Source organism: Denticeps clupeoides, chromosome 17 (genome assembly GCF_900700375.1).
Source record: "Denticeps clupeoides chromosome 17, fDenClu1.1, whole genome shotgun sequence".
Lineage (NCBI taxonomy): Eukaryota > Metazoa > Chordata > Actinopteri > Clupeiformes > Denticipitidae > Denticeps > Denticeps clupeoides.
In genome coordinates, this window is record NC_041723.1 from 13,031,966 (window position 1) to 13,048,192 (window position 16,227).

The 16,227-nt window shown below is 42.3% G+C and overlaps 2 protein-coding genes across 3 annotated transcripts; both read left to right on the top strand.

Moving 5' to 3' along the window:
* The first annotated feature begins 166 nt into the window (after positions 1-166).
* LOC114766922 (cingulin-like protein 1) lies at positions 167-10,532 on the top strand. 2 transcript variants are annotated; one of them, XM_028958298.1, is made up of 20 exons: positions 167-427; positions 873-1,099; positions 1,184-2,211; positions 2,300-2,385; positions 2,766-2,862; positions 3,692-3,799; positions 3,923-4,071; positions 4,164-4,299; positions 4,568-4,780; positions 4,854-5,060; positions 5,182-5,286; positions 5,731-5,883; positions 6,006-6,176; positions 6,335-6,487; positions 7,201-7,290; positions 8,116-8,199; positions 8,279-8,403; positions 8,483-8,591; positions 9,236-9,399; positions 9,562-10,532. In XM_028958298.1, the coding sequence occupies exons 3-20, from the start codon at positions 1,213-1,215 to the stop codon at positions 9,635-9,637; spliced, it is 3,225 nt and encodes a 1,074-aa protein (XP_028814131.1). In that variant the 5' UTR covers positions 167-427; positions 873-1,099; positions 1,184-1,212; the 3' UTR covers positions 9,638-10,532. The 2 variants fall into 2 exon arrangements, with proteins under 2 accessions (XP_028814131.1, XP_028814132.1); XM_028958299.1 differs by having other exon boundaries at positions 2,321-2,385.
* Positions 10,533-10,776: 244 nt separating this feature from the next.
* Positions 10,777-15,203, top strand: aqp9a (aquaporin 9a). The gene is made up of 6 exons (XM_028958300.1): positions 10,777-10,927; positions 11,368-11,494; positions 12,348-12,485; positions 12,739-12,857; positions 13,645-13,862; positions 14,545-15,203. The coding sequence occupies exons 1-6, from the start codon at positions 10,850-10,852 to the stop codon at positions 14,747-14,749; spliced, it is 885 nt and encodes a 294-aa protein (XP_028814133.1). The 5' UTR covers positions 10,777-10,849; the 3' UTR covers positions 14,750-15,203.
* Positions 15,204-16,227: the final 1,024 nt, after the last annotated feature.

The following is a 16,227-nucleotide window of genomic DNA, read 5'->3' on the forward strand; positions in this document are numbered from 1 at the left end:
TTTTTGTTGCATTGCTCGTTGTTGCGTCATTCCTGTCCATAACTCCCACATGAAGCCAGCAGAGCAGGAGAGGTGAAGTGCGCTCCAAGAGAAGTGCGCATGTGGAAGATGTGGTGGGTGTGGTCGTCTGTCTCGCCGCCTGGTCCCTCCGCGGTCCGCCGGGAAACTTCTCCTTCAAACTTTCTCTCCCCAGCCCCCCCCCTCCCTGTTGTTAAAGAAAGTCGGGAGTCGGACGGTGAGTTTCTTCTGCCTGGACGTCCCCGGACTTCTGTACTTTACTTTTGACGCTGACGGACGTTTCATCTGGACGTAATTATTAACATTACGTCAGTCTGTGTTCACTTCGTCTTTTTTTTTGCGCGACGACGACTCAGGATTAAAGACTTTGCTCTTGGTGACCATCCGTCGATGCTTCAGTGCAACAGAGGTGAAGCGACAGTTTATCTGCCTGAGTGAAATGCAATTCTCTATCGATTTTCAGAAAGCCAATATGCATGTTTAAAATTACAGTATACGTAGAGTCTGTATAAATATATATATATATATATATGTGTGTGTGTGTGTGTATATATATATATACTTAGATAAAATATAATATATGTGTGTGTGTGTGTGTGTATATACTTAGATAAAATATATATATATGTGTGTGTGTGTGTGTATGTGCGTGTGTATGTATATGTATGTGTGTGTGTGTAAGTAAGTCTCTAAGTCTCCATGTCTCCTTTTAAAAAAAGATTTTAAAATCTTTTGTCATGTTTCCACCCCTGTATTGTGATATGTATTTGATTTTTGTCACAGGAAAATGTATTTTAAGCCGACTGTTATTAATGTTATTAAGGTATTAATATTACTGTGTCACATTCCTTCAGGGTGGTGAGAAGTGGTTTGGTGCAGAAGACGTAATGTTGATGGCAACACAGTTGCACACTGTCCACACGCTGTCCGTGCGAGTGCGTGTGTGTTTTCAGCGTTGTTGCCTCACCTCCCCCCTGAAATAGCCGCTTGTTGGAGTCAGCGCAGCTGTGTGGCCCAACTGTAGCCTGGTCATTGTGTCGCGTCATGACTTGGTGACGTCAGCCACGCCTGCCTTTGTTAGGTGATTGAATGAATGGCCCTTATATCTCTTTCGAGTTATGATTGGTTTATGAAATTAATTGTATTTTTTGTCATGTTCTTGTAGAGTGGGATTCGGATTTCTTTACATGCAGAATGGAGCCATACAGTCCTAGGCAGCTACAGGTGGGCCTAAAGAGGCATGACCACACCCACAGCCAAATAGAGAATGGTTTGGGATCGTTTGGAGTGAAGGTACAAGTCCAGGGCATTGATGGGCACTCATTTGTTGTCCTGAACAACCAGAACAGAAGCTCTCAAGGTGGCCTTGAAGGTCCCTTTGTGGAGAATTACAACACGTTCAACCCAATGTGCCGGGAGCAAATGCACTTCACCAGCTCCCACCATTCCCAGAAGAGGACATCGTCACCTCTTCTGAACTACCAGAGGCATCCAGAGCTCCTGAGACCCTACGATCCTGACCGCAACAGTCTGGACCTTGATGGTTACCGTCAGGTCCCAGGATTGACAGATGCCTTATCAGAGACGGTGAGAGTCCGGGGATGCTCCTCGCCCAAAACAGCCTACACTGTAGTGGTGAACAAAGCCCGGATCCCTTTACCACAGGCCAGCCAGGACTTGCTACTAGACCAGTGCCCGCTACCGGACCTTCCATCAGTATGGACTAAAGATCCAGGCGAGGTCTCCTCCACATCACCCAAACCAGACATAAACATGGAACACACTGCCAGTGTGGGATCTCTCATTGACATGTTTGACAGGAGGGACCCTGGCCCGATGGCAGGCCGGGTTGGGTTCAGGAGCAGGATGGGCAGAGAGGAGAGGAAGCGATCCAGGAGCATGGATGGCTCCAGCTCCCCAGAGCCTTCTTTACCTGTACCCATGAACAGGTGGGCCAAAGAAGACATGAGCCAAGGTAGTATTGGTCTGGGGTCGCATTGGGGCAGAACAACAAGTGGAGAAACCTTTGATGCTGTGGATGGTAGAGAAGATACAAAAGAAGCTACAGGACCAAAGAACACAGGAACAAAGTCTCAGTGGGTGGGAGGTTTTGTGTACAAGATGGACACAATGACCACTTTGAGCTCTGCTAGCCAAAGTGCTGAAGACTCAAGCTCAGAGAGGGACACCCAGGTAAATTCAGAAAGAGTTCAGATTAAGACCTTCACTAAAATAAGCATAGCATAGTTTTATATGTTCTGTGTATATGCTTTGTAATCAGGTTACTCCTGATCTTCTGAAGGGTCAACAAGAGCTGTTTGATGATGACACAGCAAAGCAAACACTGTTCAGCTACCTCCAGGCTGGGTGAGTGTGTGAGCATGTAAGCGTGTGGAAGATAATGTACTAACCTCGTTCCGGCGATGAAGGCCTTAAAAGAGTTTTCATCGCCCTGAGCCCGTGGAACTGGCTCGGGTGTTTTTTCAGCTGGCTTTACTCACCAGACGTGAGCTATGGAATGCTGGAATCCGAACAGAGTTCCATGTAGCTGCTGATAAATGCCTTTCCCCCTCCTTCCCGCTATGCGCCTTTTTACTGGCAAAAACCAAAGGAATGCATGGAAGACACTATCCATTTACCTCAGTGTTGACTCACTGCTTTTTGCTCATTTTATAATAATTATTTTATAATAAGCACATTTTCTCTCACGGTGATGGTTGTGTCTTTGGAAATTATATATTTTACAGGAACACTGAAAATGATGACATCACAAGGCGAAAAGTCAACCTGATGATTGAGAAAATGCACATGCTGAGATCATGGAAGGCAGAGAGTCTGGTGCAGGTATGATAATAAGAGCATCTGGTCCGATCTGTTTTTAGAGATCTTCCATATCCATCTGTCTGTCTGTCTGTCTGTCCAGTCACCCACAAATTTCCCTGTTCATCTAAGCTCAGTAAATTGTAATTATTTTGGCATGGCCACGCCGCTGTACCCCCAGGGGGCAGACCTGAAAGGGCAAAGGTCAACATTGAGTGTAAAAACCCCACAGAATCGTATCTGAGTCTCAATGACAAGAAACGCGAAACATATTCAAACAGTCTGGAAGTAGGACAGTTGTGAAGAAATAAAACTGAAAACGTAAACTGCGAACGTTGCCCATACTGGCTACTTTGTGGACTAGGTGAACCGCAACTTTAATAAATGCAAATTATTTAATGGTAGTTATGGACTGCACTGTTGTCGTAAACGTGCATATCTAATTCATTGTCCTGTTAATGGTTGTGCTTACAACAGGCTGTCTTATAGCTGACATTTCAACTAGTGAGTAAGACACTTGCCTATGAACTAGAAGCCACAAACCCCACTTACTACCATTGTGTCCCTGAGCAACTCTGAGGGTCTCCAGTGGCACTGTGCCTGTAACTAGTGATTGTAAGATTGTAAAAAGAGCGTCTAAATAAATCCCCAGAAAAAAAAAAAGTTTTACATGTTGACTGATATGCGGTCTGATGTAACACATGTTACAACTCCGTATTTAAAACTCAAGGTTGCACTTTTAACCATTGACAGAGATTCTGTGACTTTGAACCATCATTGTTTCAATTCGATATGTGATAAATGAAAGTATGTTTAATATTTGGCGGTTTATACAAGGCCTTTTTTCTCACAGCTAGAGCTTCCAGACCCGTTGGGCGAAGTGCAGGAGCTTCGTGATAGAGGGGCAGTGCTGGAGAGCCAGGTCACCGAGCTCAAACAACAACTAGAGGACAAAATTAAGGTTTAATTTAACTTTAATTCTCAAACATGCATTGTTAACAGAAATTGTGGACCAAGTTTTGCTTATTATCTTCAGAATTATGACTTATTGGAAGTTCAATGTTAAAACACTTTTACTTGATAGAGTGGGCAAAGTACAGCTGAGTCCTGTGAGCAGACGTTGACGGAGATGAAGAAACTGCGGGAGTCCTTCGACCGGAGTGAACAGGAGTGCTGCAGACTCAGACAGCAGCTGACTGACGTGGAGAAAAAACTCCAGGCCACTCTAGAGAAGTAAGATCAACACTGCTGTGAGGGTCATAGATATTCCCTGTTCCTCAAAGATCATCGCAGATCTTTTTCTTTCTCTCTGCCATTGTGTTCAGACTCCTCCAGGTGAAACTGGAAAGAGAGCAGTACTGTGCTGAGATTAAGGATCTTCAGGAACAGCTTTCAGATATACACGATGAGCTGGACAAGGTCAAAGGAGTCGAAGTTGTAAAAAGGGAATCCATTTTACAGGTACCTCACATCTTTACCATTTGGGTTGTGAAATAAATTGTTTCGCATTTACCACCTGATCTTATAAGTTCTTGCTTTCCACAGTGAGATCAAAGTGTGAATGGAGGATTTAGTTGATGAGTAGGCAGCACAAACTGGCATGAAGCAGTTTTTGAGAATTTAGGATTGTCCAAATATAGACTCATTAAATAGAGCCTGTTCGTGTGGTACAGTGATTGCTCCAGCAAGCCCTCTTTACTCATTGGATAAAAACATCTTCCTCTGACAGGAGCTGGCCAAACTCCGGATGGACTTTGAGGAGACTCTGAAAGACCACGAGGAGCAGGAGGACATGTTGTGTAGGAAGGAGAGGGAGCTGATTGCACTCAGAGGTGCCCTGGAGGAGGAGATGTCATCTCATGCTGAGGACGTGACCTCAATCAAGGAGAGATATGAGCAGGAGATTCAGAAACTTCAGACGGCCACAGAGGAGGCCACTCAGGTCAGGAGATGTTCAAAATGCTGTCACACATGGAACAACATGAAAGAAGTCACACAGCACTGTCCCTCCACAGAGCAGCTCAGTTCTTGGTGAGGAGAAGGCCGAAGCAGAGGCTGAGAGGGGGACCGCACTTGAGAAATTAGGACAGCTGTCCCAGGAACGAGATCTTCTCAGCAGGCAGGTACAGGAGCTGGAGAACAAGGTGGCCAACCTCAACAGCGTCGTTCAAGAGGCCAGAGTGCAAGAGAATAAGCTCAAAGACCGGATGAACAAATTAATGGTACTAAATAAAAAATGTCTTGCATTAACAGTGCACAGCAATTCAAGATACAATGACCTTATTTAATGATAAGTCGACCATCTTCCTGTCTATGTTCAAGAAATGTTTTATTACCAAATAGGAAGAGAAAGTAGAGCTAGAGCAGACTTTGTCAGAGGTGCGGCAGCAGGAAGAAGACCTTTGTGGATCAAATCGAGCTCTGACTATTCATCTGGAGGACACACAGGTGAGAAAGGGAAACATGCACGTGTTTCATTTATGGAACTTGTTTATATCTTAGTAATAGCAACAGATGCAAAGTGTAATTAAGAGAATGCTAAGCTAAAGAGGATTGTCTTAAGGTTTCTTTTAAAAGTTCTTAAAGATGTTCATGCCTGCCAATACCAATAAGCTGTTCCAAATTCAGGGAAACACTTAATAATCCATAAAATCTGCCCCTAGAAGGAAGGAATGGTTTATTTGAAACAAGAATGACAAATAAAAATCCAACAATTACATTGTCTCAACAGCCATTACTAAATATAAAGAATGAATGGGATATAATTACAGTGCACATAGTTTTTTCTTTTTTTTCTGTTCAATATTGAAACAGCTTTCAACGTTCAATCTCAGCATACCTGTATCACACATTATCGCTCACCATCTCTGTGATTTCTGCTTATCATTGAAGTGTAAACTGACCAAACTCTGCCATGAGCACAAGGATCTTAAACTCAAGTTGAGGGTGGAGTGCAGTCATGTGGAGGACTTGAGACAGAAGAAGAATGATATGGAAGAAGAGAGGAAAAAGCAGGACAGAGTGATGGAGCAGCTCCATGAGGAGGTGAAAAAGTTATTATTGTCAGTGGAGTTACTATGGTGGGGCCGTTGTGAGTCATATGGTGAATATTAGGCATCCGTTATGAGAAAAAAAAGATTTCTGTCTTCTCCTCCCCTCTGCTGCAGATGAGCACGGTTGTGGAGGAGTCAGAGCGAGCCACAAAGAGACTGCAGGTGCAGATAGACAAGGCCAGGGAGCAGAGCCTCAGGGACCTGAATGAAGCAAACAGGCAGCTGCAGGAGAAACAAGAGGAGCTGGAGAAACAAAGGCTGCTCAGCCTGCGGCTACAAAAGGAGGTACAGCCTGTCTCTGTTTGTCTTGGAGGCCAAAATACATTATGAATGTTGCATCTTGTGGAAGTATAATAAAGTCATGATTATTTGTAACAAACTATTGGCAAAACTGTGTATGTGTGTGTGTGTGTGTGTGTGTGTGTGTGTGTGCATCGATACAGCTGTCTCAGCTAGAGTCTGAATTGAGGCATCATGAGAAGGAGATGGAGGAGATGGAACTGAAGAGCCAGAAGTTGGAGAAGAGGGTGGAAGAACAGGAAAACATGAACAGATCCACCCAAGATGAAAAAATCAAAAAGTGTAAATTTATGGAGGTACAACATCATACTTACTGCTTGGAGAGCCAATCAGATTGCAGGAGCGCAAGACATTAAGTCAATGGCCATATAGAGCTTGGGGGTTGAATTAAAGTGCTGATTATCTCAACATTTACAGTCTATACACCATTAGTCCTAATGTACAGATAGCTAGCAAGCAGTGTGTTCTTGTTTAGATCAATTTATTTCTATGTGCTACATTATATTGCACATCCTGAAACCAGGGCTCTAAATCCCCATGCATTCTGAGTTTGGTTACACATGCTTCCTACTCGTAGTAGCTTCATGGGTAGGATCATAGAACCATTCAGCAGGATGCATTTGAGCCCAAATTACAACCAAGCCATATGAACATTTGAACATTCTGGACATCTGAACATGTGCTTATAATAATTATAATTATTTAATATATAATTAATAATGAATATGACCGTTAGATGCTCTAGATATATTGATATATTGTAAATGCACCGCATCTGCAGAAATAGGCAGAGTCTCCATTTTTGTCTCCATGATGGCAAAACATAGCAAAAGCAAACAAACATTTTTCCACTATCATTATTATTTAGACAGTATGGAGCTCTGTCATGTTCTTGACAGGTCAAAGAAAAAGGACAACACTTGTCTCCTGGAATTAGAACCTGGGGAGATAAAAACCCAGTGACACTTTCTCCACCATAACTCTCTGTTTATTTCCCGGCTCTCCTCAGGCAAGGATCTGTCAGCTGGAGAGGGACTTGAATGAGGAGAGGAGTGGCGAGGATTTGCTGATTCAGAGACTGGAGCGCAATAAAGAGCAGGTGAGTTTCTTCCCCACTCAGCAACAAGGCTTTCACCCACACATAAAAAGTACCTAACAAAGGAAATCGAGGGGCATGTGGCTGAAACAACTATTAATTTTCCCATACAGACCACTAAATAAGTCATATAACTAAAATTGCAAGACAATATGAAGTAGAAGAAGAACGGCATCAGAAAGTAAGTGACCGTTCAGTCAGACAGAGAACCGGTCCCGATCTGCTGACCTTGCAAACAGTCAGCAGTGTGTATAACAACACAACACAAGCTGTTGATATGGGCAGCGGACCTAATTTCTTCTCCAAAGGCTCCTCCAAAAACGGATCAAAATAAGATGGCTATTGGCTATGGCAAGATATGCTATGCTGCCCGTCCCAGTCAGCTGGTTGTTTCACACAGACTGTATTTGGGCCTGTATGCAGTGGCGTATGTAGGCCATTGCTTATAAAAGACCACTGCCTTCCTGCCGTATCTTTTACGTCCCACTGTCCCACTTATTTTGCGTGGACCAACAATAGCCAACTGGGAAACCATACAGACTCTGTCATGCTGGCTAGTGATAATTGGTATTACATAAAAGGGCTCTTCAGCTTTACACTGTCTCGTCTAATTTTGAGTTCAAAGTCATCTAATTCAGCCACAGCTGAACGTTTTTAGAGTCCCGCAAATGGACATCATTAGTGTTTGTGAGAAATAAATCTTTTCTTGCCTGTATGAATGAAAGCGCTTTTTCATCTATTTGGAAAGCGGGTCCAACAGGCCTCAGCCTCGATGAACCCAGCAGTTTAAAGTGCAAGCAGAGCTCATGCTGCTTTTGATTGCTGCAGATGGAGCAGGTCAGAGCCGAGCTACTGCAGGAGAGTGCAACAAGACAGGAACTGGAGTGCGACAAGATCTCTTTGGAGAGACAGGTAAACGCTTGTATCCTGCTGGTTGTCTTTAAACCATGACTCTCTCCTTCATTCTGTGATATTGTGCATATGTTTGCAGAATAAAGATCTGAAGAGCAGAGTAACTCACCTGGAGGGCTCTCAGAAGTTTAGTCAAGATGGTTTGGTCTCAAAACTCGAAGCTCGCGTCCATGAGCTGGAGGCAAGACTGGAAGGGGAGGAGAGGTACAGAGAACAAAAGAATTCAAGCATTCAAAAGTGTGCGTTCATGTGAAACTGCAAAATCTCTGCTGCCATTTCCTAGAGACAACAATAATCTTCAGCAGGCCAACCGAAAACTTGAGAGAAAGGTGAAGGAAATGATGATGCAGGTAGATGAGGACCAAATTTCCCTGAAGAACCAAAGAGACCAGGTGAGGTGAAATCCTCACACTGCACATTGGAAAGATTTTTACCTCCCATTTCAGGGCCCATTACCTACACAAGGGGTAGATCTTGATGAAATCAGCATGTCAGTCCGAGGTGAATAATCGGAATAGACCTGCCGATGCAGAAATCTAAATACTAGGTTAACTCCAAGTCTGGGTTATTTGAAAAATACTCTTTCATTCAAATGCTCCAAAAAGCACGGTACATTTTTGCTCTTCCGGGAATCTTTTCAACTCCCGGACTATAGAGATTTTATATGAATTTATTAACTATATGTTCTGAAATTAGTTTGGACCAAACAGTGCCAATAAAGTATAAACAGGTTGCCTGTAAGGTGGTGAATGAACCTCAACTAGATGTTTGAAGTTACTGAAGATCTTCAAACGCAAGCTTAAAACCTTTCTTTTTAGGACATATTTAAATTAAAGGCCTCTTATGTGTATTTATTTTTAAAAAAGGTTGGGTTATGAGCTAATTACAGATCGAGCGTCTGCCAAATGCTGTAAATGTAGTATTGTTCCACTGATATAGTGATATAGGTCAAGTGAAATAAGTACATATATGAAGTGATATGGGTAAACAAGAATTCTTGAAATATAATATTTGTTATCTTGCGGAAACTCTGCAGCTGAACCTGCGCCTCAGATCCCTTAAGCGGCAATTGGATGAGGCTGAGGAGGAGATTGAGCGTCTGGAGAACAGCAAGAAGAGGATTCAGCGAGAGCTGGACGAACAGCAGGAGATCAACCAGCAGCTGAAGAGCCAGCTCAGTGACCTGCGTACAGAGATGAGGTAAGAGTCTGTCTCTCACAGCACTGCTTCAATGAGATAAGTGCAGTCCAGTGCGCACACACACACACACACACACACACACACATTAGGTCTGTCCTGAAGAGCTCACAGACAAATACTCTTTGTATCTGCAACCCTGACCCTAAACCTTGTACCCTGTAGACGAAAACAAAGACCCACATCTCTTCTGAAGGCATTGGATGAGGATGAAGATGATGACGAAGGGGATTCTGACTGATGAAGAAGTTTCTACCAGGAATAAACTGCACAACCATTAAATTCAGGATGACTATGATTGACACTTCAGAGCTCCTCGCACATAGTGAAGTGGACTGGATGGAGTTCATTATAATCGGCTATATTTCTGAAGACTGAACTGGCCCATTATTATTCATTCCCATACACACTTTATAGAATGTCCCTTGCAGTGTAAGAATGATTTAATACAGTCTTAATACAGACAAATTTCCTTCTGCTTGGGGAGAGGTGGGATTGGACCATGAGAATTTTTTATTTAAGAGATTATTTAACCTTGTGAAGCTGGCATGTTGACTGTTAATGACACTGACTGTAATATACTGACATCTAGCGGTGAACTTCTGAACATCAGAAAGCTCTGCAGGATGAATATCCCTCCGGAGCCTATCCTAGCAGGACATATGGAAGGAACAACCAGACCATCACAGGGTTAACACTTCCACACACAAGGGCAAATTTGGAAGGTGAACATTCACCTAACAGCAACTTTTTATGGGAAGTGGGTGGCTAGGCTCCTGCTCAAAGCCAGAACGCTTGATTCTCCATTTGGTCATGACCAGATTTGGGATTCCCCCCCAAGTTTTGTAATGTTCTGTAAGTCCTGCCTCTTCAGGCTTTTTCTCTCTCCCCTTTGCTTTTCAAGGGATTAACCTCAAACTCTGTGTTTTCTTAGCTTGTGTTATTGTGTTCCATTGAAACATGAAAAGGACTTGCATATAAATAAAAAAATTGTAAAGCTCATCCTTCTATAATTGGGTACTAAGGAAAAATGGCTGCTTTTTTAACTGTGCTGTAAACAAAATGGTGAATTTGAATGGTGCTGTTAATTGGTGCATTAAATTATAAGGCATATTAAATAAAACATTTACTGACAATTGTGTGTCTTATTATATAGTCAAGCCTATCAATGTATCTAAAAATGTAAACACGAACTGTCTTCTGCTTCCGCATTAAAACAACTGTCGGTGGAGGGATAGAAAAGCAGGGACCAGCTCTTCCTGGAAGTGTGAACAACATCACGCCATTGTCGGCCATGCAGCCAGAACGAGACAGATCAATGGGTCGCGCACCGATGGGGGCGTCTGCATGAGGCTGGGCTTTAGTCCTGCTGCGCTCAGGGAGGACGCACAGACACTTCTCGCCTTCCCCAGAGTCCAGCCAGCAGGAGCAGGAGGCCAAACTGTCTGTGATCATGACGCACCGGTGTGCCATCAAACACAGCATCTTTAAGGAGTTCCTGGCTGAATTCCTTGGTACATTTGTCTTAGTGGTAAGTATTATCTTTTGAATATTTCTCTTATGTTTCAAAAGTGAAAGTTTGTGATTTACGAGTACAGATAACATTGCAGATCCTCCTAAAACGTACACACTACCAGTCAAAAGTTTCAACAAAGCAAACTTTAATAATTTAAGCTTTTATTTTTTCTTGTTATGACAGAATTTTGCCTTCCTGTCTTCACCGTTTACATCTGAACATCTCATTAACATCTCATGATAATCACAAGCTGTTTATCATGATGATAATATGCAAAGCCCATTTCATCAGGGTCTCCAGAGTGTGTCCAAACTGTTTACTGGTAGTTTGTACTTAAAATGGAAAAATTTAATTCAGTGCAATTAAAAAAAAAAAAAAAAATTCCAACATCAAAGCTTGGTGGGGAAACGTTGCAGTGTCACTGATTCGCATTTCCCCCGCATGTCTGTGTCTAGCTGTTCGGCTGTGGAGCTGTGGCACAGACCGTCCTGAGCCGCAACACCCTGGGCGAGAGTTTGACCATACACATCGGCTTCACCATTGGACTCACCATGGGGGTCTATGTCTCTGGAGGAGTTTCAGGTAAAAGGACTTTTCCTAAAGAACCTCTAGTGAATATGTCAAGCTTTTTAGTTGGCAGCAATTAAGGGTGGTGGCAGTCACAGGTTCAAATCCCACTTACTTCCATTGTGTCCCTGAGCAAGACACTTAACCCTGAGTGTCTCCAGGATGACTGTCCTTGTAACCAGGGGCGAAAATCCCTCATCGTTGATGGCGGGAGACATTAGACAGTAAAATCCTGAGGGGGAAATTTAAAATTTTTTTCACTTGTTATACCCCTCAAACAGTGTGATTTTAAGTAGCACAACTTTGAATTGTTGAATTGAATTCAACAAACATGAATATGTTTATGCTCTGGATAATGCTGTAAATGTACTGTACTGTGCTGTATTTTGTAATGTATTTTTCACAGTATTTATGTTAATTTCATTGTTGTGTACATTATGTCATGGTGCCCACGTTTCTTTTTGTCTTTAAACATGCATGCAGAATCGGCACAACACTGCATATACACAAGCAGAATTGTTCAAATGAGTTTTTTGTTTCTGTGGCCAAGTCAAAAAACAACTAGTTTTGTTGATAGCGTTTATCAGCAGGTACATCTGACACTTTTTTTTGTAGATAATTGATTGACGGCTGGCGCTGCACTCTGCCTGCCTCACAGAGGTCGTCTGTGACTCTGGGCATTAAACATCCTGTGAGCTCCATTGATCTCCAGCAATGCTTACTGTCACTGAGCTTTTGAACTCATAGTGAACCACAACAGAACAGCAGTTGAACGATGATAGTAATAATAATTATTATTATTATCATTTTTTATCCTTTCGTTTGGCATTCTTGTAGCCTACATCTCCTTTTTCCTTCATCTCTGCAGGGGGTCATTTGAACCCAGCTGTTTCACTGGCCATGGTCATTCTGGGGAAATTGAAGATCTATAAATTTCCCATCTATGTTATCGCCCAGTTCATGGGGGCTTTTGCGGGAGCTGCTGCCGTCTTCGGGCTTTATTATGGTGGGTATAATCAAGGATGTCACAGTCTTTTCCGATTTGGGCTCAGCCTTTTGCTGTAGTTGACCAAGTGGAGTGAGTATTGAACTCTTACAGCACACTGCACAAATGCCAGATTCAGGCCACCCAGAGAAAGGAGAGATTATGTCACCCCGTTCTGGTGAACCCCAATTCTGCTCCATTCTAAATGCCAGAGGATCTGTCATGGAAACACAATGAGATGATGATGATGATGTTTTCTACTTTTTGTCTGCAGATGCCTTCATGGATTTTACCAGTGGAATACTGTCAGTGACAGGAATTAATGCCACTGGACACATTTTTGCCTCCTACCCCGGAAGGCATCTGTCCGTCCTTAATGGCTTCATAGACCAGGTGAAGAGAAACCCCACTAATGTTCATGTTCTGATTAAATAAAGTCGCTGCTGTTGTTGGAATAGTAGAAGGGACATGCAGGGGAAAGGTGAACAGATGACACAGTTTCTAGTTGAACTAGTTTCAATGTTTCATTTAGTCCAGACTCTTTTGGTTAAAAGTGGCTAATGCAAATTGATCACCACCAGCACCACCCCCTCCCCCCATGCTCCATATAACATAACCCATTAACAGATGTTCCTAAAGACCCACTTTCCAACACATTTAAACTGGATTAGGTAATAAATTAGCAGCTATCATGACACAGCATGGGGAGAAAAGGTTTTATCACGCTCAACTGGGTGGTAGTAGCCTAGTGGGTAACACCAGAAGCCCGCTTACTACATTTATCAGACGCCCTTATCCAGAGCGACTTACAATCAGTAGATACAGGGACAGTGCCCCCGTGGAGCAATTTAGGGTTAAGTGTCTTGCTCAGGGACACAATGGTAGTAAGTGGGATTTGAATCTGGGTCTTCTGGTTCAAAGGCGTGTGTGTTACCCACTAGGCTACTACCACTTACTACCATTGTGTCCCTGAGGAAGACACTATACCCTGAGTGTCTCTAGGGGGACTGTCCCTGTAACCTGTGATTGTAAGACACTCTGTATAAGGGTGTCTGCTAAATGCCATGAATTTAAATGTAAAAATGTCTGGAAATTAACCTATTAACGACAGACAATAATAAATGTATTTTTCATGTTAAATATCTCATCACCGCAGTGCTGTGTGTCGTTCCATTTACAGGTGATTGGGACAGGGATGCTGGTTCTGTGCATCCTGGCCATCACGGATGGGCACAACATTGGCGCACCAAAGGGTGTGGAGCCACTGGCTATTGGTCTTGTCCTCATGGCCATCAGTGTTTCCATGGGTCTGAACTGCGGCTACCCTCTGAACCCTGCGCGAGACCTGGGGCCCAGGCTCTTTACCGCTGTGGCTGGCTGGGGCATGGAAGTGTTCAGGTAACATGGTAGACCTGTAAAAAGAGCACTTTTATCCAATCGGGAATAGGGGTGGAGATTATGTGGAAGTTTTTTTTCTCCTTCTTTTAGGACAAATGGATTAGTGGAATTTGACAATTGAAACTACTTCTCCCAAAAAGGTTTATTTAATAACGTATTGCATTATTTAGTTTTTGCTGAATGCTAGCCTTCATCACATGAAAAGGCAAAAGGAACGGTTATCAATGGAAAGTTGAAACTTTCCATCAGTTTCAGTGCCCAGTCTGTGGCCCCGCGCAGTGAGGCCTTACTTCATTGTGACAGAAGTGTTCCTATCAATAACTGATTGAGCTGTTACATAATATCACGTTCATGTGAGCCATGTAAACTTGTGCTGTCACAACACAGAGCACAGTGAAACGGGGGAAATCCATGTCATTCATTCGCTTCCACTAGAGGGCATATGAACCTCCTGCAGCAGTCTGAGTAGCCATGCTGGCATCTTTCTGAAGGAGGATTAGCTATGTGACAACTATGAGGAATAGTGGTCTATTGTATATACTACTCATTGTAAGCCACTATGGATAAGGGCGTCTGGTAAATGCAGTAAATGTATATAATGTACAGGATACTAGTATTTGGATGATTCTAGAATAAATGGCTGCTTGTGTGTGATCAGTAACGTTGTGGCCTGGTCTCTCAGCACTGCAAACAACTGGTGGTGGATCCCAGTGGCCGGACCCCTGGTGGGGGGTGTAGCTGGAGCAGTGATTTACTTCTTATTTGTTGAGCTCCACCACGCTGAGCCAGAGAAGCCCCAGGAGGAGCCAGAGGAGGAGGAAGAGGAGGAGGAGGAGGATGAAGACAGCAGCCTGAAGGACAAGTACGAAATGATCACTATGAGCTAAAGAAGCTTCGGTGAATTGCAACGGACCAAACCAAATTCAAGCAACAGAAGCCTCTATAAACCTTTGCACATAATAACTTGTCACTGAACGTCTGCATTCTGCATTGAACACAAATATTCTAACAAGATTTATGTAGAATATATTTGTAATGAATGCTTGACAATTCATGCATTTTTTTAGAAATGTGTACATCTACACAGGCTGCAAATATTTTTTATTGTACTTTTTTGCAAACCTCAGTGCTATTAGCAAACTATGAGACATTTGTTTATTTATATTTGTGTCCCATATTATTTCATATTATCACGTAATTAAAGTTTATTTGCATTTATTTTAGCTGTGTTTAATTTGGATGAAAATAAGTTATATGCTTCACATGTTCTGTTCTTGGTTTCATTGTATGTTGATAATGACTGTTCATAATTTAAATAAATTTATAAGCTGGTTTAATGTCTTTGTTGACCTGTTCAATTTAGTCAAAGTATTTGTATTTCTTATAAGCACCAACCTTTTTTTTTATTTCAGGTTTTTAGATTTTCAGGCTTTTAGATGACTTGCAAATCCAAAATAAATGTTAATATATATTTTTTAGAAATAAATACAATTAGAGAATTCTGTGTTTCACTGAAATTTTTATATATCTTAGTAATCTAATAACGTTTCTACCATAAATATTCTAACATGATTAATAAAAATACATGAATAAATGTAATTTGCTGGTGTCTTCCTCTTGTAAGTCGCTTTGGATAAAACCGTCTGCTAAGTAAAGTAAAGTAAAGTAAAGTAATTTTTAACTAAATCACAAATCATTTACCCCCTTTAAAAACAATGTAAAAATGCCCGTCAGATACCAGCTTCACCCTCCTGTTTCTCATAAAGGGTTCTCCCGCTCTCCCACATTTCTAAAAGCCCGACAGCTCTCTCCTGCGTGGGCACCAGTTGGCAGTGGTCACACCATCTCTCTTTTCAAGGTCAAAGGTAACTTGTGTGTTTACCTTCCAGTCTGATGTTTGCTCTCAGTACTACTGAGTGAGCTATGAAGCAACTTTTCAAGCAGATCTTCTCTTGAAAGTATTCATACTGTCCACTTCCTCTGCGCCGGATATGCAAAGCAGGGCCACACAGGAGAAGAGTTTCCCTTCATTTCCCCTAGAAAAATACATGCTGGATGGGTGTACTAGTATGAACGGTCTATGGAATTACTTTTGCCACGAGGACACACCCAAAAACACACATGAAAACCTCAAATTGCAGCTTGTGTCTTTCTGTCTTCCTTTGATTGGCTGGTATCGTATTCTGGGCATTCTGGACAAATGTATAATGTCACTTAAGTCAAATTAACAAAGTTCATTCTTTTAAAAAAAAGATCAAATATTACATTTATTTTCATGCTAATAGTTTTTAAAATGACCTAATTAAAAACCCTGTAATCCTTTCATGACTGGAATTCACCACACCCCCCCTCATGCACATCGTCA

Coding starts and splice junctions, on each gene's coding strand:
- LOC114766922 (XM_028958298.1), top strand. CDS start 1,213: ATGGAGCCATACAGTCCTAGGCAGCTACAGGTGGGCCTAAAGAGGCAT. Junction 2,863..3,691: donor AGGCAGAGAGTCTGGTGCAG/GTATGATAATAA, acceptor TTTTTCTCACAG/CTAGAGCTTCCAGACCCGTT. Junction 4,300..4,567: donor AAAGGGAATCCATTTTACAG/GTACCTCACATC, acceptor TTCCTCTGACAG/GAGCTGGCCAAACTCCGGAT.
- aqp9a (XM_028958300.1), top strand. CDS start 10,850: ATGACGCACCGGTGTGCCATCAAACACAGCATCTTTAAGGAGTTCCTG. Junction 11,495..12,347: donor TGTCTCTGGAGGAGTTTCAG/GTAAAAGGACTT, acceptor TCATCTCTGCAG/GGGGTCATTTGAACCCAGCT. Junction 12,858..13,644: donor TTAATGGCTTCATAGACCAG/GTGAAGAGAAAC, acceptor TTCCATTTACAG/GTGATTGGGACAGGGATGCT.